Source organism: Leptodactylus fuscus, chromosome 1 (genome assembly GCF_031893055.1).
Source record: "Leptodactylus fuscus isolate aLepFus1 chromosome 1, aLepFus1.hap2, whole genome shotgun sequence".
NCBI classification, from domain to species: Eukaryota; Metazoa; Chordata; class Amphibia; order Anura; family Leptodactylidae; genus Leptodactylus; species Leptodactylus fuscus.
In genome coordinates this window covers 281,029,572-281,056,454 of record NC_134265.1, presented here as the reverse complement: position 1 = coordinate 281,056,454, position 26,883 = coordinate 281,029,572, and the positions used below count along the sequence as shown (strand labels likewise).

The window sequence follows — 26,883 nt, the reverse complement described above, 5'->3', positions numbered from 1 at the left end:
ACTCTGATTTGGGCCTCTATATAGATCATACCTTCCAATAGTCATGTTTTTCATGGAACTGCTCTGCATCCTGTGATAAACAATTAACAGTATTAGGGAAGTATTTTGTCTATCATTGGGGGATCCATCTTCCTTGACCACAAGAATAGTTTCAGCCTGCAGCACAATTCCTGTTGTCAAAACAAATGGTAAATCTTAACATAACCCCAGGGGACGAACAATTCAGATAATTAACGTGTTTTGTTCACGTTCAGTGGCGTAAATACCGGGGTAGCAGCAGTAGTAGCTGCCACAGGGACCGGGACATAAGGGAGCCCAGCGGGAGCCTGATTTTTTGGGTTGTTTTAACAGGCTAATACTTGCTGGCGTAACCCCAGTAGGTAACGGGTCCTATTTACTTACTGATCCCCGCTCCAGCTCACGTTCTGCGGAAGCGGGTGCAGCTGCAATCAGAAGTGAGGATCGGTAAGTGAGGCCTTGGGCCCATGAACCTCACAAACGCTATCATTATGCTCTGAGGTCTTTTCAGACCCCAGAATATAATGATCGGAGGGCCAGGGGAGGTGAGGGAACATAAAAACACTGTTACTCATCTCTCCTGCACTCCAGCAGTCTGCAGACCTTTTTGGTTATGTCCCAGACATCAGGAAGGCCAGGCCAGCATCATTATGCATTGTGACGCAGGCCTGGCTCACGTGATGTCTGGTCCAACATTTCAGATGGACAAAAGTAGTAGGGAGTGCGCCCGAGCCAGGGAGAGGTAAATAACATTGTTTTTTCTGTTTGTATCCTCCTCTGGGTCACTGATCATCATACTCTGTGTAATAGTTGTTCATGGGTGGTCCACAATTGGGCATAATACTGTGTGATGAGGCCTCTATCGGGCATAATGCTGTGTGCAGGGACCACTATGGGGCATAATACTGTATGAAGGGTTCACTATGGGGCATAATACTGTGTGCAGCGGCCATTATGGGGCATAATAGTGTGTATAGGGGTCACTATGGCACATACTAGTGTGTGTAGGGGCCTCTATGGGGCATAGTAGTGTGTGCAGTAATGCGGTTTGTGGGGGGTTGGAGTTGGGCTCGAGGGAGGCCCCATGTCAAATGTTCACCATGGGGCCCAACCAATCCTAGTTATGCCACTGTTCACGTTGGTTATTTCAGTTCAGTTACTACAATATTTGTGAGGTTCCATCTGCGTTTTCGTTTGGATCGAACACACATTCTTTGTGGTCTCTTCATACCCCAGAGTATAATGAGGGGAGGTTCAGAGGAGGTGATCAAAAATAAAAAACTGTCATTCACCCCTCCTCAGTTCTGGTACAACCTCTTCTTCTCTTCCAGTCTTCTGACTCATGTCAGGGACCACTAAGGCCTGTGGATCATGCGGTGATGCAATGGCTACACTAAAGCGCCATAACACCACGCCGTGTGGACCCCAGAAGACAATAGCAGTTTTAGTATGAACGTATTTGGTATGAATGAAACTGCTGGGCAAACCTTGAAGGATGATTTTTGCAAGGATGATCCAACACATATTCATACTTTAAAAGGCATGTGGTTTTAAAAGGGGCATGACCTACATAATTGCCATTAATCGTAATTGGGGTAAAATTCCTGATTGATCCTAATTTTGATTTAGGTCATAAGTGCCCAGCCCTGTCATATACTTTATTTATGAAATCTGCTGATATTGAACCATTTTAGAACCCTGGTCCTTACACCTCTGTTTCCATATTTATTCTAACTGAGACTGCTGGTGAAGTGTTGAAAGCCGTTTATTGCCCCCATTTTTTTTGTACAGAGTAAGGTAGTAAGTAGTTCCCTTTCACTACATCCATGACATAACCTGTGTGGGAACAAACATAGAAGTAGAGATGCCAGGACCAGGAGAAGGGTTCTGAAATTGTACAATGTGATCAGAGTTGATAAATAGTCATATCTGATATCATAAATAGTGAAGAGTATTTTACAGCCCCTTGGAAAACTCTCTTAATTTGGTGCCTGGTATTTGCTGTGCCCTAAAACAGTCCAGTTGAAATTATTTAACCATATTTTTTAGCTTGGAAAATTCAACACATTAATTGTAATGGTATCTATAATCATTCATAATCTACTTCCCATTTTTTTTTATCTTGAGACTCTTGTTTTTCAGAATTACATTTGCCAGCGGGTATATGCACATTGGCATCTCTGTCCATATCTGACATCTGCTCCATTTAGCTTAAAGCAGGGCTCATTAGCCTTGATACTTAACAGATAATCTGTTTAATTTCTTTTTATTGAAAAGCAATGAAAGAGAAAAAGTGCATGCTGCTCATGTGTTCATCTTCAGGTGGCCATAGATGCTTGCACTCTGGCAATTTTATTTTTGGATATATAATGCTAACTCTCCAAAAATACTTTGGCTGTGTTTTTTTCATCCCAGCTCAGTTACATCCATACAATTTGAGCCGTATTATTATGAGATGCAGGGTCATTTGATCTTCAGTTTGACCACCATTAAAGGGATTGCTTTAGTGTGTACGCAGAAGATCAGTCTCCCGTGTGCGTAGGACTTCCTGTGGACTAAAGAATTTTGTTAGCACCTTTCAATTCCATCTTGGCAGCTCTCAGACACCTTTTGTTCTGACAAAGTTTGACTCTCCTTTGTCTTCTCTATGGACCCCCATGTATAGAATGAAGCAAGTTTGTCCATATAATGATTAGCTGCATAATTAGAAAACTGTCACTGTTGTCTGCTGTGTGCAGAGATTCCAGTGTATCCCCATGAGATTCAGATTCACACTACTATTTACAGACAGGGAGAAGCCTATCAATCAGAAGCTGAAGGTGAGGAGAGCACTGTAAAGCAGTATCTCATTAAAGTACACAAGAGACTCTGTAATGTACTGTACGTTCTATATCACTGAGCTGTAGCACTCAATGTCTTTAGATAGGACTCAGCATAGTAAGTGCAGTGCAATGAGACTAGGACCCCTCTGTCGATTCCAAGTCAGAGGCATAACGCGAAAAGTAAGCTGCACATGAGACTGTGTAAAGGAAGTCATATCAAAGGAAAAGGAGCCAAGATGGCTCAAATATGGCTTGTCAACTAAAGCAGGTATATCTAGGCAAACAATTGCCAGAGTTCAGCTTTAATTCTGAAAATGTTTTAACTAAAATAATCTGTGTGAAATCATAAATATCTCCTGCATGGCAGGAAGTATGGCAAAGAATGAGAGAAAGTATTAAGATGTCACAGCATATATCTTGGATACTGCTCCTCTGGTCAGCCTTAAATAAATAGCGTAATGAAGTTAGAGATGATAGCATTTAGTGACCTAACATCTGGCCTGATTCAGTTTGCCAAGAATCTAGAGCAAACAATCAATGTTTACAGCTTCATTTAATGGACAAATTGGAGCCCTGTTGCTCTCCCTGCAGATGTCTCATGACTTTCATGTCTTCTTAAAAGCTGCCATGAGTGCTTTGAGATCAGGATTTTACCCAATAGGACACATTTTGTCTTTTGCTCAAAGCTGCATATTTGAATCACCCTTACTATTAGCTATGAAGCTCAATACATTCTTTGTCAATTTTGGGTTAATTTTGTGGGCATCAGCGTGAAGCTTTGGGTACAGGTCTTGTTATATGCTACGCATTATCTTACATGTCCTTGAATACATTTTAACGGCATTGTGATTCAGACACCTTATGGGTCAGCTATTTCCAGTTTTTTACATTGTATATAGTCCCCATATAAATTCTGGAAATAATAATAATAAAGTTTTTTATTTATATAGCGCCAACATATTCCGCAGCGCTGTACAATTTGTAGGGTTCAAATACAGACAGAAAGATACAATACAAAGAAAGTCATTTCACACAATGGGACTGAGGGCCCTGCTCACAAAAGCTTACAATCTATGAGGTAGAGGGGGTGACACAAGAGGTAGCAGGGGCGCATTGCTTATACAGTGGTCAGACACTTTTGTAATAGAGGTGACTGTTATTACACAAAGATAAAACTTTATGAGCCGTCACCAGTCGTGTCCTTTATCATGTGGATGGTGCTTGGACATATAAAGTTAGCCTGAAATGGCCTCATATCATGTGGGGAAATGTGGGAGGGTTAGATTTTGGGGATTCTAACTGCGGTACGGAAAGGTTTACATTAGGAATTGTGTTATGCCTGTCTGAAAAAATGTGTCTTTAGTTTGCACTTGAAGCTGTAGAAATTGGGAGTTAATCTGATTGTCCGGGGTAGAGCATTCCAGAGAAGTGGTGCAACTCGGAAGAAGTCTTGAATACGAGTGTGGGAGGTTCTGATAATAGATGATGTAAGTGTTAGGTCATTGAGTGAACGGAGAGTACGGGTTGAGCAGTAGACAGAGATGAGGGAGGAAATGTAGAGAGGTGCGGCATTATGGAGAGCCTTGTGGATGAGGGTGATAACTTTATATTTTATTCTATAATGAATAGACAGCCAATGTAGCGACTGGCACAGACCAGAAGCATCACTGTAGCATCTAGCCTGATAGATGAGCCTGGCCGCTGCATTCAGAATAGATTGTAGAGGGGAGAGTTTAGTAAGGGGAAGACCGATTAGTAAGGAGTTACAGTAGTCAAGGCGAGAATGAATCAGAGAGACAATAAGTGTCTTTAATGTATTTCTGGTAAGGAAAGGGTGTATTCTGGAGATGTTTTTGAGATGGAGGTGACATGAGCGTGCGAATGGTTCAATATGGGGGGTGAAGGAAAGGTCTGCATCAAACATGACCCTGAGGCAGCGGGTATACTGCCTAGGAGTTATAGTAAGGCCCTGAGACTGCCATGGATATATCAGGGACAGATCTATTAGATGGTGGAAACAGTAGTAGTTCAGTCTTAGAAAGATTTAGTTTCAGATAGAGCAAAGACATGATATTTGAGGCAGCAGAAAGACAGTCGTTGGTGTTCTGTATTAGTGCAGGGGTGACGTCACGGGAAGATGTCTATAATTGGGTGTCATCAGCATAAATATGGTACCGGAAGCTAAATCTGGTGATGGTTTGTCCAATGGTGGCTGTGTAGAGAGAGAAGAGCAGGGGGCCTAGGACTGAGTCCTGAGGAACCCCAACAGCAAGGGAAAGAGATGAAGAAATAGAGCCTGCAAATTATATACTGAAAGTGTGGTCTGAGAGATAAGAGGAGAATCAGGAGAGCGCAGTGTCCTTGAGGCCATCTGAGCGGAGCATAGTGAGGAGAAGTTGATGGTCAACAGTGTCAAAAGCTGCAGAGAGGTCCAGAAGAATAAGAAGAGAGAAGTCACCATTAGATTTAGCATCAGGAGCAGTGGCGTAACTAGGAATGGCGGGGCCCCGTGGCGAACTTTTGACATGGGGCCCCCCGACACCAAAGATCTCGACCACGTCCCTCCTACGCATTCCTGCGCGCTCTATTATGACCAATAATGGACCCTGCACACAGTATTATGTCCCTTAGAGGCCCCTGCACACAGTATTATGTCCCTTAGAGGCCCCTGCACACAGTATTATACCCAATAGTGGCCACTGCACACAGTATTATGTCCCTAAGTGGCCCCTACAGGACTACATACTGTCACGTCACCGCTGACCGCTATACCAGGACAATTGTGGATAAAAAAATCTGGTCATGTGCATTACAATATAGTAACTCCATGTGCCTCATATTAATAGAAGTTAACCCCATCATGTCCCTCACATTAACCCCTGTGTGCCTCACCATAAGAGTTACTGATATGTGAGAGACATGGAGGTAATAATAAAGTATCTTCATTACTATTACCCCCATATGTCTCACATATCAGTAACTCTTATGGTGAGGCACACAGGGGTTAATGTGAGGGACATGATGGGGTTAACTGCTATTAATATGAGGCACATGGAGTTCCTAAAACAAAAGTAATCACCCCAAATGCCTGATATTAAGTATAGTAACTAGAGATGAGCGAACAGTGTTCTATCGAACACATGTTCGATCGGATATCAGGGTGTTCGCCATGTTCGAATCGAATCGAACACCACGTGGTAAAGTGCGCCAAAATTCGATTCCCCTCCCACCTTCCCTGGCGCCTTTTTTGCACCAATAACAGCGCAGGGGAGGTGGGACAGGAACTACGACACTGGGGGCATTGAAAAAAATTGGAAAAAGTCATTGGCTGCCGAAATCAGGTGACCTCCATTTTAGACGAATAGTGGATTTCAAATCCGGGTCATATGAGAATGTGAACTTTGTGACTATGAGACAGGGATAGCTGTACAGGCAGGGATAGCTAGGGATAACCTTTATTTAGGGGGGAATGTTATTAAAAATAACTTTTTGGGGCTCTATCGGGTGTGTAATTGTGATTTTTGTGAGATAAACTTTTTCCCATAGGGATGCATTGGCCAGCGCTGATTGGCCGAATTCCGTACTCTGGCCAATCAGTGCTGGCCAATGCATTCTATTAGCTTGATGAAGCAGAGTGTGCACAAGGGTTCAAGCGCACCCTCGGCTCTGATGTAGCAGAGCCGAGGCTGCACAAGGGTTCAAGCGCACCCTCGGCTCTGATGTAGGAGAGCCGAGGGTGCACTTGAACCCTTGTGCACCCTCAGCTCTGCTACATCAGAGCCGAGGGTGCGCTTGAACCCTTGTGCACACTCTGCTTCATCAAGCTAATAGAATGCATTGGCCAGCGCTGATTGGCCAATGTATTCTATTAGCCTGATGAAGTAGAGCTGAATGTGTGTGCTAAGCACACACATTCAGCTCTACTTCATCGGGCTAATAGAATGCATTGGCCAGCGCTGATTGGCCAGAGTACGGAACTCGACCAATCAGCGCTGGCTCTGCTGGAGGAGGCGGAGTCTAAGATCGCTCCACACCAGTCTCCATTCAGGTCCGACCTTAGACTCCGCCTCCTCCGGCAGAGCCAGCGCTGATTGGCCGAAGGCTGGCCAATGCATTCCTATGCGAATGCAGAGACTTAGCAGTGCTGAGTCAGTTTTGCTCAACTACACATCTGATGCACACTCGGCACTGCTACATCAGATGTAGCAATCTGATGTAGCAGAGCCGAGGGTGCACTAGAACCCCTGTGCAAACTCAGTTCACGCTAATAGAATGCATTGGCCAGCGCTGATTGGCCAATGCATTCTATTAGCCCGATGAAGTAGAGCTGAATGTGTGTGCTAAGCACACACATTCAGCACTGCTTCATCACGCCAATACAATGCATTAGCCAGTGCTGATTGGCCAGAGTACGGAATTCGGCCAATCAGCGCTGGCTCTGCTGGAGGAGGCGGAGTCTAAGGTCGGACCTGAATGGAGACTGGTGTGGAGCGATCTTAGACTCCGCCTCCTCCAGCAGAGCCAGCGCTGATTGGTCGAGTTCCGTACTCTGGCCAATCAGCGCTGGCCAATGCATTCTATTAGCCCGATGAAGTAGAGCTGAATGTGTGTGCTTAGCACACACATTCAGCTCTACTTCATCAGGCTAATAGAATACATTGGCCAATCAGCGCTGGCCAATGCATTCTATTAGCTTGATGAAGCAGAGTGTGCACAAGGGTTCAAGCGCACCCTCGGCTCTGATGTAGCAGAGCCGAGGCTGCACAAGGGTTCAAGTGCACCCTCGGCTCTCCTACATCAGAGCCGAGGGTGCGCTTGAACCCTTGTGCACACTCTGCTTCATCAAGCTAATAGAATGCATTGGCCAGCACTGATTGGCCAGAGTACGGAATTCGGCCAATCAGCGCTGGCCAATGCATTCTATTAGCCCGATGAAGTAGAGCTGAATGTGTGTGCTAAGCACACACATTCAGCACTGCTTCATCACGCCAATACAATGCATTAGCCAGTGCTGATTGGCCAGAGTACGGAATTCGGCCAATCAGCGCTGGCTCTGCTGGAGGAGGCGGAGTCTAAGATCTCTCCACACCAGTCTCCATTCAGGTCCGACCTTAGACTCCGCCTCCTCCAGCAGAGCCAGCGCTGATTGGCCGAATTCCGTACTCTGGCCAATCAGCACTGGCTAATGCATTGTATTGGCTTGATGAAGCAGTGCTGAATGTGTGTGCTTAGCACACACATTCAGCTCTACTTCATCGGGCTAATAGAATGCATTGGCCAATCAGCGCTGGCCAATGCATTCTATTAGCGTGAACTGAGTTTGCACAGGGGTTCTAGTGCACCCTCGGCTCTGCTACATCAGATTGCTACATCTGATGTAGCAGTGCCGAGTGTGCATCAGATGTGTAGTTGAGCAAAACTGACTCAGCACTGCTAAGTCTGCATTCGCATAGGAATGCATTGGCCAGCCTTCGGCCAATCAGCGCTGGCTCTGCCGGAGGAGGCGGAGTCTAAGGTCGGACCTGAATGGAGACTGGTGTGGAGCGATCTTAGACTCCGCCTCCTCCAGCAGAGCCAGCGCTGATTGGCCGAATTCCGTACTCTGGCCAATCAGCACTGGCTAATGCATTGTATTGGCTTGATGAAGCAGTGCTGAATGTGTGTGCTTAGCACACACATTCAGCTCTACTTCATCGGGCTAATAGAATGCATTGGCCAGCGCTGATTGGCCGAATTCCGTACTCTGGCCAATCAGCACTGGCTAATGCATTGTATTGGCTTGATGAAGCAGTGCTGAATGTGTGTGCTTAGCACACACATTCAGCTCTACTTCATCGGGCTAATAGAATGCATTGGCCAATCAGCGCTGGCCAATGCATTCTATTAGCGTGAACTGAGTTTGCACAGGGGTTCTAGTGCACCCTCGGCTCTGCTACATCAGATTGCTACATCTGATGTAGCAGTGCCGAGTGTGCATCAGATGTGTAGTTGAGCAAAACTGACTCAGCACTGCTAAGTCTGCATTCGCATAGGAATGCATTGGCCAGCCTTCGGCCAATCAGCGCTGGCTCTGCCGGAGGAGGCGGAGTCTAAGGTCGGACCTGAATGGAGACTGGTGTGGAGCGATCTTAGACTCCGCCTCCTCCAGCAGAGCCAGCGCTGATTGGCCGAATTCCGTACTCTGGCCAATCAGCACTGGCTAATGCATTGTATTGGCTTGATGAAGCAGTGCTGAATGTGTGTGCTTAGCACACACATTCAGCTCTACTTCATCGGGCTAATAGAATGCATTGGCCAGCGCTGATTGGCCGAATTCCGTACTCTGGCCAATCAGCACTGGCTAATGCATTGTATTGGCTTGATGAAGCAGTGCTGAATGTGTGTGCTTAGCACACACATTCAGCTCTACTTCATCGGGCTAATAGAATGCATTGGCCAATCAGCGCTGGCCAATGCATTCTATTAGCGTGAACTGAGTTTGCACAGGGGTTCTAGTGCACCCTCGGCTCTGCTACATCAGATTGCTACATCTGATGTAGCAGTGCCGAGTGTGCATCAGATGTGTAGTTGAGCAAAACTGACTCAGCACTGCTAAGTCTGCATTCGCATAGGAATGCATTGGCCAGCCTTCGGCCAATCAGCGCTGGCTCTGCCGGAGGAGGCGGAGTCTAAGGTCGGACCTGAATGGAGACTGGTGTGGAGCTATCTTAGACTCCGCCTCCTCCAGCAGAGCCAGCGCTGATTGGTCGAGTTCCGTACTCTGGCCAATCAGCACTGGCCAATGCATTTCTATGGGGAAAAGTTAGCTTGCGAAAATCGCAAACTGACAGGGATTTCCATGAAATAAAGTGACTTTTATGCCCCCAGACATGCTTCCCCTGCTGTCCCAGTGTCATTCCAGGGTGTTGGTATCATTTCCTGGGGTGTCATAGTGGACTTGGTGACCCTCCAGACACGAATTTGGGTTTCCCCCTTAACGAGTTTATGTTCCCCATAGACTATAATGGGGTTCGAAACCCATTCGAACACTCGAACAGTGAGCGGCTGTTCGAATCGAATTTCGAACCTCGAACATTTTAGTGTTCGCTCATCTCTAATAGTAACCCCAGTATGTACCTGTGGACCTGTTTTCTTTCTTTAGTTTCATTTTCCTGGAGCAGCAGCTTCTTCTCCTCTTGAGTGCAGGACGGCAGGAGCTCGGCAGGGATAATCCCCGCCTCCTGGGCTCTTCTCAGCCCTCTCATTGGTGGGCAGAGGACAGGCAGAGAAAGGGAGGGGGAGAGGGAGCGTCCTGAAGCGCTGAGAGGAGCCAGACCTGCAGCTCCTTTGTGTCAGCCATTGCTGCAGCTTCGGGGCCCCCTGTTGGTGGAAAGTATTCCACCAACAGGGGGCCCCGATCGTTATACTCGGGGGTCCGAAAAGACCTCTGAGAATAATGATAGCAGCGGTAGCAGCTGTCACCAGGCCCCTAATATTCCGGGCCCTGTGGCAGCTGCCTCTGCTGCTATGGTGGTAGTTACGCCACTGATCAGGAGATCATTGGAGACTTTTGTGAGGGCCGTTTCAGTAGAATGCAGAGCGCAGAAACCAGATTGTAAGGGGTCAAGCAGAGAGTTAGCAGAGAGATAGCGGATTAAATGAGAATAGACTAGGCGTTCCAAGATTTTAGAGATGAAGGAGAGGTGAGAGACGGGTCGATAGTTAGCAGCACAGGACCCAGGGAGGTTTTTTTTTTTTTTAATAGCGGGGTTATAACAGTATCTCACAACAGTATCTTACAAAATTGAGTACACCCCTCACCTTTCTGTAATTATTTCATTTTATATTTTCATGGGATGGCACTGCAGGTATGATATTTTGATATAATATAAAGTAGTCTGTGTACAACTTGTATAAGGGCTCGTTAACACAAACTTTTTTGGAGTGGATTTTAATGCGGAATCTGCCTCAAAATACAGCTCCAAAAACAGCTCCCATTGAATTCAATGAGAGCCGCTCACTTCTTTTTTCCCCTAACTAGTAGTGGAAAAAAGAAGTGAGCTGCCCTATCTTGCCACAGATTCTGCGGCTGACTCAACCGCGGTGTCCGCGGCTCAAGGGGCCCATTCTTCGAGCCTAATCCGGAGCGGAATGCCGTGACTGGATGCCAGTGGAAGTGTTCACACGCGGCATGCAAATTCCACCATGTGAACATACCATAACAGTGTAAATTTAGTGTGCCATCAAAATCACTCAACACACAATCATTAATGTCTAAAACCCTGGCAACAAAAGTGAGTACACCCCTAAGTGAAAATGGACAAATTGTGCCAAGATTTTGTACCCAAAGAGTCAGTGCGCCCTGCATTAATTGTAAGGCTGTTGACTCCAGCATAAAAGTTATATGATGCACACCATTATGCCCTCAGTGCATGCTAGCTCACAGCGCAGATATTAGGATGCCATACTTCATGCCTTCCCCTTATTGCTTATTCCACTCCAGCTGTGTGTATATGGTCCATAAGAAAGATGGACTACCTGGAGCATAAGTGTGTCTTGCCTATAGTCAAGCATGGTGTTAGGAGTGTCTGGGGCTGTATGAATGCTGCTGTACTTTGACATATTGAAGCAGGAAATATAAAACAAAACAAACAAAAAAAAAAACTTGATAGTCTTCAGTAGTTGATACCTTTTTAATGGCTAACTAATAATGACAGATTACAACTAGAGATGAGCGAGTACTGTTCGGATCAGCCAATCCGAACAGCACGCACGCATTGAAAAGAATGGAAGCACCTGGTACTTCCACTTTGACGCCGGCCGCTTAACCCCCCGCGTGCCGGCTACGTCCATTCATTTCAATGCGTGCGTGCTGTTCGGATCGGCTGATCCGAACAGTACTAGCTCATCTCTAATTACAAGGTCTTGGAACTCTAGGCTCCTTTCTCAAGTAAATTTAAAATCCATTTCTGAAGGATGCATATTTATGTACAAAAGAACACATAGGGATAGAATTCTAGGAGGAAGGAGGGGTAGAGGGTTATTAGTTATTGGTAGAAACAATGTAAACAATTCCAGGTTCTTATCAGTTCTCAGGTCAGTGATTTCTGTAAGATGCCATAAACCCATGCGACAGATTTAACCTCTTCTCCAATGTTTGAAGCAGGGTCATAAGTTTATACTCATAAATCCATCGCTCTTTCCTTGATTTAAAATTCCCTTTTAAAACCAAAATTTTCATGTGATTGGTGATATTATGATCCTCATTGCAGAAATGTTTTGACATGGGAAGGTACAAAACATGCCCTCACATATTGACCACTGACAGGATAGAGATACCAAACTCTAACAGGGAATATCAAATCCGAGGTTCGTTCACCTGTAACACACCTAATGTAGTGTATTTAATAACGTGACCAAATGTCCCACTGAAAATCTGTATGCTGGAGAGACCGGATAGCAGCTTAGAATGCATATGAATTCACATCGCCATACAATTAGAGAACAAACAATGGACCTTCCCGTGTCAAAACATTTCTGCAGTGAGGATCATAATATCACCAATCACATGAATATTTTGGTTTAAGATGGAATTGTAAATCAAGGAAACAGCGATGGATTTAGGAGTATAAACGTATGACCCTGCTTCAAACACCAGAGAAGGGGTTAAATCTGTCACATGGGTTTATGGCATCTTACAGAAATCACTGACCTGAGAACTGATAAGAACCTGGAATTGTTTACATTGTTGTTACGTTTGCGTCTATGAAGAGGCACAGAATCCGGACTGCAGAATGCACTGCTAAGGGAACAAAGGTGGGAGACTTTCCCTGACGCTATGGTGGCTGGCTAGGCCCTGCCTGCGGGTGGTGGTCAGCTGTTCCCAAGTTAGCCTTGGCCCCGACAACTCCTGGCTTTCTAACACAAAGACCTAGCCGAAAGATAGGGGAAGAGCTAAAAGAGAGCTAGGGACTGGGGATGCTAAGGTGGTCACCCCTAAAGAAACTAAGGTGCTGCTGCAGACAAAACAAACAGGATGAGATGTGCTGGACAACAGACACACGACACAACACAATATGCAACAAGAGAATGAGGAGAGGGATAGTGGAAGGGTGAGGGAAGGGTTAACACAGGACTGGGGCAAAACAAACTGGAACCCAAACAACCTCACAAATACCAAGACCGTGTCGGGCAACCAGAGCTGAAGGACAGGCTAGAGTAGAAGTGTGGAGGGGAAAAACCAGACTCACACACAAGTCAACACTCACACCACTACCAAGTCAGCTGAAACTTCCACAAAGAATCCTCCTCACTGAGCCAAGAATTCTAGTTGGATACAACAAAAACCGGCAACTAGTGAAGCCAGTCCTCTTCCTTATACAAGCCCCAGAACCGTCCGATAGGATGATGGTAATGACCAACACCTGAGGCTCAATCCAAAGAACCTCAAGTATATTCTAAAGGCCAATACTCAATGCACCAACAGATGGCCCAATGGCAAGGAAACCACCAGAAGACCACAGAACACCGGATTAATCTCCCTCCAAACCTCAGCAGAAAAATACACAAATTATTTACAAATATTCAAGTTGTGACAATTGTTTCTACCAATAACTAATAACCCTCTCCCTCCCTTCCTCCTAGAATTCTATCCCTATGTGTCCTTTTGTACATAAATATGCATCCTTCAGAAATGGTTTTTAAATTTACTTGAGAAAGGAGCCTAGAGTTCCGAAACATTGTAATCTGTCATCATTATTAGTTAGCCATTAAAAAGGTATTAACTACTGAAGACTATCAAGTTTTGTTGTTTTTTTTTTATATTTCCTACCCACTGGCTAACACGATATGAGAACAAATATTTTCCTTATATTGAATAGAGCATGATCTGCTCCCTTCAGAAACTGGGCTGCAGGGCCAAATTCCAATATGATAATGACCCTAGATGACCACTGCCTTGCTAAAGAAACAGAAGGTAAAGGTGCTGGACTGACCAAGCATATCTCCAGACCTAAACCCTATTGAGCATCTGTGGGACATCCTCAAACGGAAATTGGAAGAATCTCTAACATCCACTAGCTCCGTGATATCATCATGGAGAAGTGAAAGTGGCAACCTTAATGGCTGTGTGTTAAGTGATTTTGATGGCACACCAAATTTACACTGTTACAAGCTGTACATTGACTACTTTAGATTGTATCAAAGTGTCATATCTTCAGTGTTGTCCTGTGAAAATATATAAAGAAATAATTACAAAAATGTGATGGGTGTACTCACTTTTGTTAAATACTTTATATTATATACAAAAAAAGGTATATAGCAAAGCTTGACTCAGAAATTTCATTAAGCTTCTGTTTTAGTCAATATCAGCTGGGTTTCTTTACTTTTTGCAGCTGAATTCATTGGATTTTAAATATTCAGTCATAAAGCAGAGGTAGCGAAGGAGATGTCAAACAATACATAGAGTTGAAATAAGGTGGTATAGTGATATAGGAGAAACAGACTGCACAAACAGTACTAGGTACAAGTTATGACATTGATCTGGGGGCAGTGCACTCAAGTTATCATTCCATTGTGAAAAAAAATCCTAGGTCTGCAAAGAAACCAAAATTGATAACGGATGGTAAATGTATGCCTTTAACATAGAGCCACTTATGACTCTGCAATAAGCTCCTATAACCTCATAAAGGCAAGTTCTGTTGGCAATAAAATTGCATAACCAGGGGCATGAAAAAAGAGTACAGCAGCTGCTTGCTGTCAGATAAATGGCATGCAAAATTACAGACTCCCCTGGGTATGGATGTGATTAAAACTGCCTTGCCTTTATTGGAGTTCCTCTATGTAGGAAGGGTCCAGTATAGCGCCAATCAATGATCAAATTAATATGTTTCATAAATATGTTGTGTCTTGTGTGTCTGACTTCTGGCATTTGTTTGTATTGTACGTTTCCTAATTATAAATACATCAAATTATTAATGGAAAAATTCATATGCACATTAATCTTTTAAGCATAGTAAAGAAATATATTATGATGTCTTTTACAGATACGGGCAGAGTTGAATCTTATGCAAACATATTATTCATTGAAAAAAAAACACAAATATAAATATATTATAACAAATATAATAGAATTATACTCATACACTAAATTCCAGGACACAGATTTCTGTGTTTAATTTAGTGTATTACAAAAGATAAAAATAGAAAGACTACAGTAGTTAACACCTTTTAATAGGTAACTGAAAAGATGATGGCAAATAGCATTCTTTTGATCTACTTAGGTCTCTAAGGCCTGGTTCACATCTGCGTTCAGTATTCTGATCGGGGGAGTCCGCATGGGACCCCCCCCCCACGAATGGACTACTGCATGCATTGGCAAGCGGTGTGCAGTGAAAGCACACGGACCCCATAGACTATAATACGGACAGAAAAGTATTTCATGAGGGGCCACACGGTGGCTCAGTGGTTAGCACTGCAGCCTTGCAGCGCTGGAGTTCTGGTGTTCAAATCCCGCCAAGGGCAAAAAAAAAAAAACCCATCTGCAAGGAGTTTGTATGTTCTCCCCGTGTTTGCATGGATTTCCATCCCATATTCCAAAGACATACTGATAGGGAAAAATGTACATTGTGAGGCCCTATGTGGGGCTCACAATCTACATTTAAAAAAAAAAAAAGAAAAGTATTTCATGATCTACTTTCCTGTCTACATAACTCATGCGGAGACCGTGTGGAAAGCACACAGACCCCATTATAGCGCCCTGTCAGCTTTGCATCAGTATATAGAACTGCCTGAGCCCAAACCCGTGAAAGGTCTTCTTTAACTATTATGATCCAAATCTTACCGCTTACTTTTATTTGTCCATTAATGAAACAATTTTCCATTCCACAAACTGCTGGATCGCTAAGAAACTCATCCTAATGTAAATACTTTTTTGTCTTTCAAAGGCTACTATGAAGAGGTGTACCAAAATCAGTATGCACTGGCCCAGTACTTCAAGACTCTGGGTGATCATTGGCTTTCAGACCATTTTTCTGAATGCTGCTTTCAGACAGCTAAAAAAGTAAAAACTGATGGAGGACGAAAAGAAGCTGAGGCCCATGCAAACTTGGGCATGGTAGCAGAAGAAAATGGTAAGAAAATATTTCATTTAATTTAATTCATGAATTTGGGTTGTATGTTATACTAGTAGAATACCTGCGGCTTTGCTCGCGGAAAATATGTTAAATTGTTGGTTATGCTAGCTAAAGTAAAATTTTCAGTGTCACAATGAAATTGACATTTTCAGAGCTACAGTAAATCTTTTTTTCCACTTTAAATTTTTATTATTTTGGCATTTTACTAATTTGTTGTAACATTGATGTGAACAACTTACTTTTTTTTTCATTTAAACATTTTTATTGATTTTTTATATTCAATACATATTATATAAACATATACAAACATATAAAACATTTACACCAGGCGAGTAACTACTGGGGTAGCAGCGGCCACAGGGTCGGGACATTAGGGGGCCCAGCGATAGCCACTACCGATGCGTTTTATTTTTTTTAACAGGCCGTTACTGGCTGGAGTTACTCCAGATGGTAACAGGCCCTATTTACTTACACTGCGGGCCCCACAAACAGTATTATTATACTCGAGGGTCTGAAAAGACCCCCGAGTATAATGACCAGAGGCCGAGGAGAGGTAAGAGAACATAGAGAACATAAAAAAACTGTGATTCTTACCTCTCCTGGCTCTGGAAGGCTTCGGGCCCACTTGTGTGACGTCCCTGACTTCACATGACTGGGGCCTGCGTCCTTTGCGTTGCATGACGTCACGTGACATCCCGAATGTCATTAAAGATGGCTGCCATTATCGGGAAGTACAGCGAAGCCATGGATAGGTAAGTAACAGTGTTTTTTTTATGTTTATATCCCTCCTGGGTCTCTGATTATTATACTGTGAGTTGTGAAAATCCCCCAGAGTATAATAATTGTTCATGGGTCTCCACAGTGGGGCATAATGCTGGGTGAAGGGGCCACAATGGGGCATAATGCTGGGTGAAGGGGCCACTATGAGGTATAATACGGTGTGCAGGGGCCAGTATCAGGGGGGGGGAGCATGTCAAAAGTTCGTCACAGGGCTCCATCATTCCTAGTTATGCCACTGATTTACACCCAACATAGGTCAACCCTTCTCCCCCTTCCTTCAGTGTAATCTATAAGTAGATCACGGAAAAATGAATAAAATTGGTTTACAGTTACACAATTATCTATTGTAGTGCTTCAGTGATGAAAGCTCCCTGTATAGTAAGCAATACTGACAATCTTACTATCTGGCAGTTTTCACCTGCTCAATAAGGCTGCTTGTACATTACAGTAACACTACAGTCTCCGGGCCGTGGATTCTACAGCTCCACAGACTTCTATGGAGCCTGCAAAATTCACAAGTGTGAAAGTGCACAAAGAAGTCTATGGAATCTATAGCCTGGAGGCCCGTGAAAAATACTGCAGTGTGCAAGCAGCCACTAAGGATACCAGACATGTTTTATCAGTGCATGTACATGTGTGCGATCCATGTGTATGTATGCGTGTGTGCATGTACATGTGTATGATCCGTGTATATGTGTGTGTGCGGGTGTGTGTATGTGTGTGTGTGCATGCGTGTGATACATGTGTATGTATGCGTGTGTGCATGCATGTGTGTGGTCCGTGTATATGTATGCGTGTGTGTGCATGTGTGTATTTGTGTGTGTGTCCACACGTGTGATCCATGTGTATGTATGCGTGTGTGCTTGCACGTGTGTATGATCCGTGTATATGTGTGTGCGCGTGTGTGTGTGTGTGTGTGTGTGTGCATGCGTGTGATCCATGTGTATGTATGCGGGTGTGCATGCACGTGTGCGGTCCGTGTATATGTATGTGTGTATGTGCGCGTGTGATCCATGTGTTTCTTTGTGCACAGAGCAAGTGTCCATGCGTGCAGTAGTTGTGTGTGAGTACGCATGTGCTCTGTTTGTCCGTGTGTGTAGTGTGCATCCATCTGAGTGTGTTTGCATGCGTGTGTGGTCCATGCGTGTGTGTGGTGTACATGTGGTATTTGTGGGGTGGTATTGTGGTATTTGTGGTCTGGTATTTGTGTTGTGTGTTGTAACATTTATGTAATGTTGTGCTTGTGGGTTGGTGTATGTGTGCAGTCTGTGTGATGTTTATATTGTGTTTGTGAAATGTTTGTGTGTTGTGTGTGGTGGTGTGGCCCCTTTAGCAGCGACTCTTTGGCTCCGTTGCTATAATCCGTCCCTGTCAGTAACAACTGTTGTTTTCCCCTCAGCGCTTTCACTTTCACTTTTCCCCATTATATGCATAGGGCCTAAATTTAGGGGCCGCAATCTCATGACGGGGGCAGGCTAGCAAGATGTAACGTGCGCAGTATTCTGCTCCTGTGGATGGAGAGGGGGCGTGCCAAATTCAGCCAAATCGGGCAAGAACTGTGGATTTGTATAGAGCAGACTACTACAGATTTTTAGTTTTATATTGTAAGCCAATGGCTGGTCAGGTAATGGAGGGGGTGTACATCTCACCCAGACAACTCAGGTGGGTGAGATGAGAAAACTCCAGGAATGTTTGTTGTTAGCAGACAACTTTCGTCTGCTGAGCATTTTGGTAAATGCGCAGTACTGGGCTGGATTTTTAGAAATGACAGGTAGGATTGGTAGTGAGACCTGTCATTCCACCCCCCTCCAGTCCACACTTTGGGGATGTTCCAGCAGCGACTCAGCTGCAGAGAGTCTCCTAGTCAAGGAGGCTTAAGAATCCATCCATCCAGTTCCAGCAGCAACACTTTGGCAGAGTTTGACTGGAGAGCTGACAGAGAGGTCATATTTTTGGGAGTTGTGTCCTGAATGATTCTACTGGCTTTTTTGGATTTCTGTAATCCTAGGTTGAGGTTACCTATTCTATGTTTAGTTAGAGCCTAGCCGGGCAGGTATTTATTTTTGTATTGTTTCCTTTTGTTGCTGCACTACCTTTTTGAGTGAAAATAAACTCTACCTTTGTTTTGGACTAAAAGAAACTGGACTTGTGTGTCTATGCCACTCCACCTAGCAACCCCAGACCCTGACAATATACAGTCCTATGAAAAAGTTTGGGCACCCCTATTAATCTTAATCATTTTTAGTTCTAAATATTTTGGTGTTTATAACAGCCATTTCAGTTTGATATATCTAATAACTGATGGACACAGTTATATTTCAGGATTGAAATGAGGTTTATTGTACTAACAGAAAATGTGCAATATGCATTAAACCAAAATTTGACCGGTGCAAAAGTATGGGCACCTCAACAGAAAAGTGACATTAATATTTAGTAGATCCTCCTTTTGCAAAGATAACAGCCTCTAGTCGCTTCCTGTAGCTTTTAATCAGTTCCTGGATCCTGGATAAAGGTATTTTGGACAAACAATTCAAGTTCAGTTAAGTTAGATGGTCGCCGAGCATGGACAGCCCGCTTCAAATCATCCCACAGATGTTCAATGATATTCAGGTCTGGGGACTGGGATGGCCATTCCAGAACATTGTAATTGTTCCTCTGCATGAATGCCTGAGGATTTGGAGCGGTGTTTTGGATTTGCCTGAGGATTTGGAGCGGTGTCTTGCTGAAATATCCATCCCCGGCGTAACTTCAACTTCGTCACTGATTCTTGAACATTATTCTCAAGAATCTGCTGATACTGAGTGGAATCCATGCGACCCTCAACTTTAACAAGATTCCCGATGCCGGCATTGGTCACACAGCCCCAAAGCATGATGGAACCTCCACCAAATTTTACAGTGGGTAGCATGTGTTTTTCTTGGAATGCTGTTTCTTTTTGGACGCCATGCATAACGCCTTTTTTTATAACCAAACAACTCAATTTTTGTTTCCAAAATGAAGCTGCCTTGTCCAAATGTGCTTTTTCATACCTCAGGCAACTCTATTTGTGGCGTACGTGCAGAAACGGCTTCTTTCTCATCACTCTCCCATACAGCTTCTATTTGTGCAAAGTGCGCTGTATAGTTGACCGATGCACAGTGACACCATCTGCAGCAAGATGATGCTGCAGCTCTTTGGAGGTGGTCTGTGGATTGTCCTTGACTGTTCTCACCATTCTTCTTCTCTGCCTTTCTGATATTTTTCTTGGCCTGCCACTTCTGGGCTTAACAAGAACTGTCCCTGTGGTCTTCCATTTCCTTACTATGTTCCTCACAGTGGAAACTGACTGGTTAAATCTCTGAGACAGCTTTTTGTATCCTTCCGCTGAACAACTATGTTGAACAATCTTTGTTTTCAGATCATTTGAGAGTTGTTTTGAGTAGCCCATGATGCCACTCTTCAGAGGAGATTCAAATAGTAGAACAACTTGCAATTGACCACCTTAAATACCTTTTCTCATGATTGGATACACCTGGCTATGAAGTTCAAAGCTCACTGAGGTTACAAAACCAATTTTGTGCTTCAGTAAGTCAGTAAAAAGTAGTTAGGAGTATTCAAATCAATAAAATGATAAGGGTGCCCATACTTTTGCACCGGTCAAATTTTGGTTTAATGCATATTGCGCATTTTCTGTTAGTACAATAAACCTCATTTCAATCCTGAAATATTACTGTGTCCATCAGTTATTAGATATATCAAACTGAAATGGCTGTTGCAAACACCAAAATATTTAGAACTAAAAATTATTAAGATTAATAGGGGTGCCCAAACTTTTTCATAGGACTGTAACCCCCTAGGGGATCACATAGGCTTCCCCCTAATGCCTTGAAGCCAATCCTAATGACAGAGATAGCCTATCATGAGGGATGATAGATCTGAGATCACTGATGACTGAGTGTTGAGTTATCATAGCCTCATAAGCATTATAAATATCCCAGGAAAGAAGAGAAGGTGTTCATTTTGTGGGGTGAGATTAGCTAGATAGGAATATTTAACACAGAATGAGAATGATAGGAATACAGAGATAAACAAACATGACAGAAAATAAATTCCTTCATGTTGTTTACATTAGTGTCAATGGGAATGCTGACAGAATCAGTCTGTGACCGTTCTCTGCAACAGTTTAATGTCTGTTGCTATCATCTCTGTCGGAAGACAGCAACAGACATTTACAACGTTAGTATGAACTAAATGTGGTTGAGTACCTCTGACGTACACTTTATCTATCCTATTAGGCACTGCTTTCATTGACATAATAAAAAGATTTTTTTAACAAGACATTGCTTCTTTAATTTTGAAACACCATACTTGTTCCTTATTACTTGTACTCCACAAAAATTAATAACTTATTAATAATAATTTCTGATTCTTCCAATGGCACCATTATATAAAAATCTACAGGTATCTTCCCCCCAAAACAAATAAGACATCAAAATTAGCTTTTTTTGGTGTAGAACCAGTCCACATTCAAATCAGATTTTTGAATCTGAAACAAAACAAATTTTTTATGTGTGTGTGTCTGAAATGCTCCAATCTTGGAACTAAAGAAATGGTTCCAGGAACGGCTGCTTTGTAATATCAGCAGATTTCACCATCAAAGTCAATGGGAACAAACTATGGTAAAATTACAATGGCAAGGACAGGGTGCAGCTTCTAAAAATATAGCATGACCTAAAATCACAAAATTTTTAACTGCTTTGTATAGCGATTAACTTTAATAGTGCACTTAAAGAGGACCTTTAATGTCCTCATTATGTGCAGTTTTATACATCGCTAGAACACCAACCGTTCAGCTTTCCCGGTAAGTGCCCCGGTGCTGGACATACCATTGCCATTAATTTCAGCACCAGTATCTCCCACTGTCAGAAGGGCGGGCCTTACAGTTCAGCATCATCACTAGGTGGTAAGGAACGCCCCCTCTGACAGTACAAGGCTATTAAAGAGTACAGTCAGGTGGGGCATTCCTCACAGCCCTGCGTTGATGCTAGGATGTAAGACCTGTCCGTCTGACAGTGGGGAGATGTCAGTGCCGAAATTAATAGCATCAATACCTCCAGCACCTGGGCACATACCAGGAAAGTCGACAGTGCACTAAACTCTGCATACTGCTGGATTTCTAGTTGTATAGAAAACCCGCACATTGATGAGGATATGAAAGGTCCTCTTTAACTGCTATGATAGGGCTTTTTTAGTAGAAGAGACATTTTTCATTGACTGGGCTGAAATGTTAGTGCTACCTTATCAACCATCAAGTTCCAATTTCCCTTTGCAAGTACTGTTATTTTGGTGGGTAGCTCAAATTTTATTTGCATTTATTTTTATATTTGACCATTGATACCTGTTGTTTGTCTGTCAAAAGTAACTTTTTCTTAGGAATACCAAATTCTTTATCTTTAGCTTTTTTACTTATTTAAAAAGGGTTTGCAGTCTTTTCTAAATGTTTTATGATGTTCTCAGTGTTTTCAATTACATTATAATTTGTGCTTTTCTCAGGTACTCCTGATATAGAAAGATGTACTTCCTTCTTAGATGTCAGCTACAGCTTTGAGCTTCCAAAAAGAAATCCAAATGGCCTAAAGATACTTTAAAATTAGTCAGAATAAGAAATTCAAGACTTTGAACTTGAGGCCTTGGCCAAAAGTATGAACAGAAACTTGACCTTTAGATGTTCTTTTTACCAGTTTTTTTATGGTATTATCTTGATGCCATACAAATAATTACATACAGTATAATGGCAAGTAAATTATCAATTGACTATTTTTTTTTTAATGTAGATTGTGAGCCCCATATAGGGATCACAATGTACATTTTTTTTTCCCCTATCAGTATGTCTTTGTAGTATGGGAGGAAATCCATGCAAACACAGGGAGAACATACAAACTCCTTGCAGATGTTGTTCCTGGCGGTATTCGAACCCAGGACTCCAACCCTACAAGGCTGCAGTGCTAATCACTGAGCCACCATGTTGCCCTCATTATCAATTGACTATTGAAACATCTGCATGACAAGTTATTAACTGGTTATAGTAAAGTTTTACTAACCAAATGGTGTTTAATGTTGTACATTTCCTAAAATTGTTAAAGGGGCTCTATCATTGGGAAAAGTAATTTTTAGCTAAGCACATACTTGCATAGCCTTTAGAAAGGCTATTCCACACCTACTTTTTGTATATAAATCGCCTCAGGGCTCGTTCACATCTGCGCCCGGTCTCCGTTCTTACATTCCTGCACAAAACAGGGGCAGGAGACAGAAAGCTGCAGGACTCTTTCAAACCCATTCATTTGAATGGGTTTGAAAGATGTCCAGCTATGAGCGCCAGTGAGCGTTTTATGCTCTCCGCTGCAAAACCGTTTTTTTTTAAACCGGATACAGAGTCGGACATGCAGTTCTCTGTGTCTGTTTAAAAAAAAAACAGTTTTGCGGCGGAGAGCATAAAACGCTCATCGGCACTCACGGCCAGACCCAGTCTAACAGCTTTCCGTCTTCTGCATGCAGAAGACGGAAAGCTCAGAACGGAGTCCGGGAACTAGTGTGAACCCAGAAGTAGTTTTCTCAGTAGTTTTTGAATAAGTCCGTTTTTATTCATATGCTAATTAGCCTTCTCCTCTATTCTCTATGTGTGTGAGAGCAGTGAGGCTGCTGTCCTGATGACTCCTCTCTCTGCTCTCACACACATAGAGAATAGAAGGTGCACAGAGAAACTTCTGGAGTGCACGGAGAAGGCTAATTAGCATATGAATAAAAACTGACTTATTCAAAAATTACTGAGGCAATTTACATACAAAAGGTACATGTGGAATAGCCTTTCTAAAGGCTATGCAAGTATGTGATTAGCTAAAAATGACTTTTCCCAATGATAGAGCTCCTTTAAAGAGGTTATCCAAGATAAAAAAAACTGATAGCCTATCTAATCTCTTCTCTGCAACTGATATACAGAGAATGGAGCAGGAAGCAGACAGCCCCATTCTCTTTCTCTGTGTAGTGGCTAGAAAAGGTTACAGCAAATCATTTTTTTTTCACTCCAACACAGAGAATGGGCTGTTTCCTACTCCATTTTTATCTGCAGAGAACAGATGAATGGTGGAGGTGCTGGGTGTCAGATTCTGATATTGATGACATCTAATTTGGATCGGTCAATAATATTTTGATCACAGAAAACCCTTTTCAAGATTCTGTTTCTCTGTTGGGGTTTCTGAATCGTATAGTCTGGGGATTACCTAATGAGTATTATCATTGATCCTTTTATATGATCCTTTTTGAAAACAGACCTGCCATGTAGAGGATGTCAAGCTAATATGAACTGAGCCTTATACTGCTTAAAAAGTCATTAACTTCATTCTAAGGCTTCCCCCACTGCATTTATAATATGCTAATACATGTGTGTGTGTTCATGTGTGTGTGCCTGTTTGTGTGCGTGTGTGAGATTGTGTGATCCTAAATTTAGATGGGAAATAGCACTGCTATTGTTTGTAGAAGTGATTATAGACATAGAGAAGAATATTACAACATAAGTGAACACAAAATAACTTCCTCTATCAGGCGACATGAAGATACAGTTTGATGCCAACAATTGATAGCTTTTTGTGCTGTGTATAAAATCACCAGCTACAACGTAAAGAAGCTGAAATTGAACACACCCTTATATAACCAGTCATTTTACGAGGCCAGGAGGTTAAAATTTTACCTTTTTGACCAATAAGACCTATAATATTTGTTACTAGCAGTGCAATGATGCGCAAATGGAATGTATCACCAGAAAATGATCTTTTCTTAAATCATTATTTTATGTTAAGCATATTATGTGTTTTATTATTCTATTTTTATTGACTATGATGATCCCCAGGTTTAGGCAAGAAAATTAGGAAAAACATGGCATTATACCATGGGGGAGTATTATTCCGTGTGTGGGGGCAATAAGGCGCATTATACAGTATGGTTTAGTGTATTCTGCCTATGGCTGTGAGACTGTTGTAAAGAATATGTATCCAAAAATAAGAGTGACTGTTGTAAGGCATATAACTAAATGAAAATCAAGATGGCATCCCCCATAATTAGGTATAAAAAAAATAAAATAAAAAAATCTACAATCACACAATTGAAACAGAAAAAGTGATATATTTCACAATGGAATTATTTGCAAATAAAAAAAAAATCCATGTGTTCCCTTTAATAAGTTATTTAAGGCTGTATCCACAGCATGTGACATAAATACCTCAAAGAAACATGTCTCGCCACTGAGACCCACATATCTTTAGAGAATGAAGGTCATCAGAACACTATGTCACGGTCGCAATGATGGGAAAAATGGCGCATGTACAGACGTCTCCACTCACTTGTAGAGGAATAAAGATGGATGAATCTCATGAGATTCATTTAGCTAAATATTTGTGGGTATGCCTGTCGGATTAGTTTCAGACCAAAATTGTTTGGCAGGAACCAGAAGTGATACATCTATGTGTATAATAAGTGGAGGCCCAGAGGAGGTGTAGCAAAATTATAAACACCTACATTCATCTCTCCTGGGCTTCATGGCAGGATTTGGCTGGTGTCATGTGCCCCTGGGGGGACTGCTGAGGCACGTGATTTGGCCTCAGTGGTTTCATGGGGCACATCAATGTAATCATGAAGTCTGGGTGATGAGGACTGTGGTTGCGGGGCACAGTCCTCCCTTGGACATGTGATGTGATCAGAAGGCTGAAAGAGGACACGGAAAGACTGCCGGATACTTAAAGAAGAGGAGAGTCAAGAGCCCCCTCTTATACTCTATGAACTGAAGAGACCCCAAAGTACAATAGTAATTTGTGTTTGCTGAATCTCAAAAAGTTTCAGTTGAGCTGAAACTTTTGGAAATTTCAGGTTGAATCTGGTTCATAGAGTTCCAAAAATTAGTCAATCAAACAATCTTACCTGTTTTTGAAACTCCCATACAAGTGAATGTAGATTGGTCAGCACACCCTTCTCTGCAGCTGAGAATTTTGCTATATCTATGTAGCGTTCTGCAGCATAAATACTGTCATAAATTCTGTAACCTGGAACAATTGTCAGTTACATTTTTAATATATGTGACTCCATATGGTTTCTATATGAGTGACAGTTCTATGTACACAGGTTTCTGTCTCAATATTTAGTCCACAATTCTTAAGGAAGTAAAGGAGAAATGCAAATCTAAAATATTTTAACAAGTCCAGTGCATAAACATTACCCTTCCTGTGCCAGCTTTTATGTATATATGAATTAATAGCGGTAGTGTATTGATTATTATGCAAATTCTGGCAATTAAAATGCAGACAAAACCTTACGGCTATATTAAATTAGTGTTACATTAAGATAAGTTGTAGATCATGAATAAAGAGTATGGAAAGTGCCCCGATGAAAGGCAATAACAAGAGATTACCTTTTTATGTACAACAATAATGTGATGGCATTAAGGATTACTTTGGTATTGTCTTTCCTTCTTGTGTAATCTTTATTAATGTTACATTATAAAGAATAAATTGAACTTGCTTCATGTAAATGTCCAATCCAACAAATAATGGACTAAGTAGAGAAGCTCAGTTGTCAGTACCGAGATGTCCTATTGTAAAATGTATTAAAATTTAATATATAGTAGTCTGCTTAGTATTCACAGTGAGATTAGATGAATAAAAACATTCAGACTGTGCTCCTTGAATAATCATGACACCATGACCCATGAGTAAGAGGGCTTGTCCAGCCATTTATGCGAAGTAAAAAAAAATCTAGAATCTTATAAAATAGAAAAAAATCATACTCAGTCCTCACCAATCCCACAACACTCCCATCTCCACTCTACCTAGTACCCGGATGATTTCTGTATTTTCCGCTCCAGGAATGCTGTCCCTGTGGCCATGTGACCACTGCAGTCAGTCACAGAGATGACGGGGGCCCAGGCAACAATGGGACAGGATTGAAGAGGTATTGGTAAGGTAAGTATGACTTCTTTTTATGATTTCTTTTATCTTTTTTTTTATAAAGCACCTAACAACCCCTTTAACCTCTACAATGCTATAGGCAACTATTTACAGACCATCTTAGGCTGAGGCCAAGAGTGACTTCAAAGGGAATGAGAAGTATTAAAGAAGCACTTATACTTC

At 42.5% G+C, this 26,883-nt stretch overlaps 1 protein-coding gene across 1 annotated transcript in view; it reads left to right on the top strand.

Moving 5' to 3' along the window:
• TTC29 (tetratricopeptide repeat domain 29) overlaps window positions 1-26,883 on the top strand; it is a 196,036-nt gene that overhangs the window by 50,112 nt on the left and 119,041 nt on the right. The window contains exon 5 of the mRNA XM_075257582.1: window positions 15,764-15,949. Within this exon, the coding sequence (XP_075113683.1) occupies window positions 15,764-15,949 (186 nt within the window). The remainder of the gene's footprint in view (window positions 1-15,763; window positions 15,950-26,883) is intronic.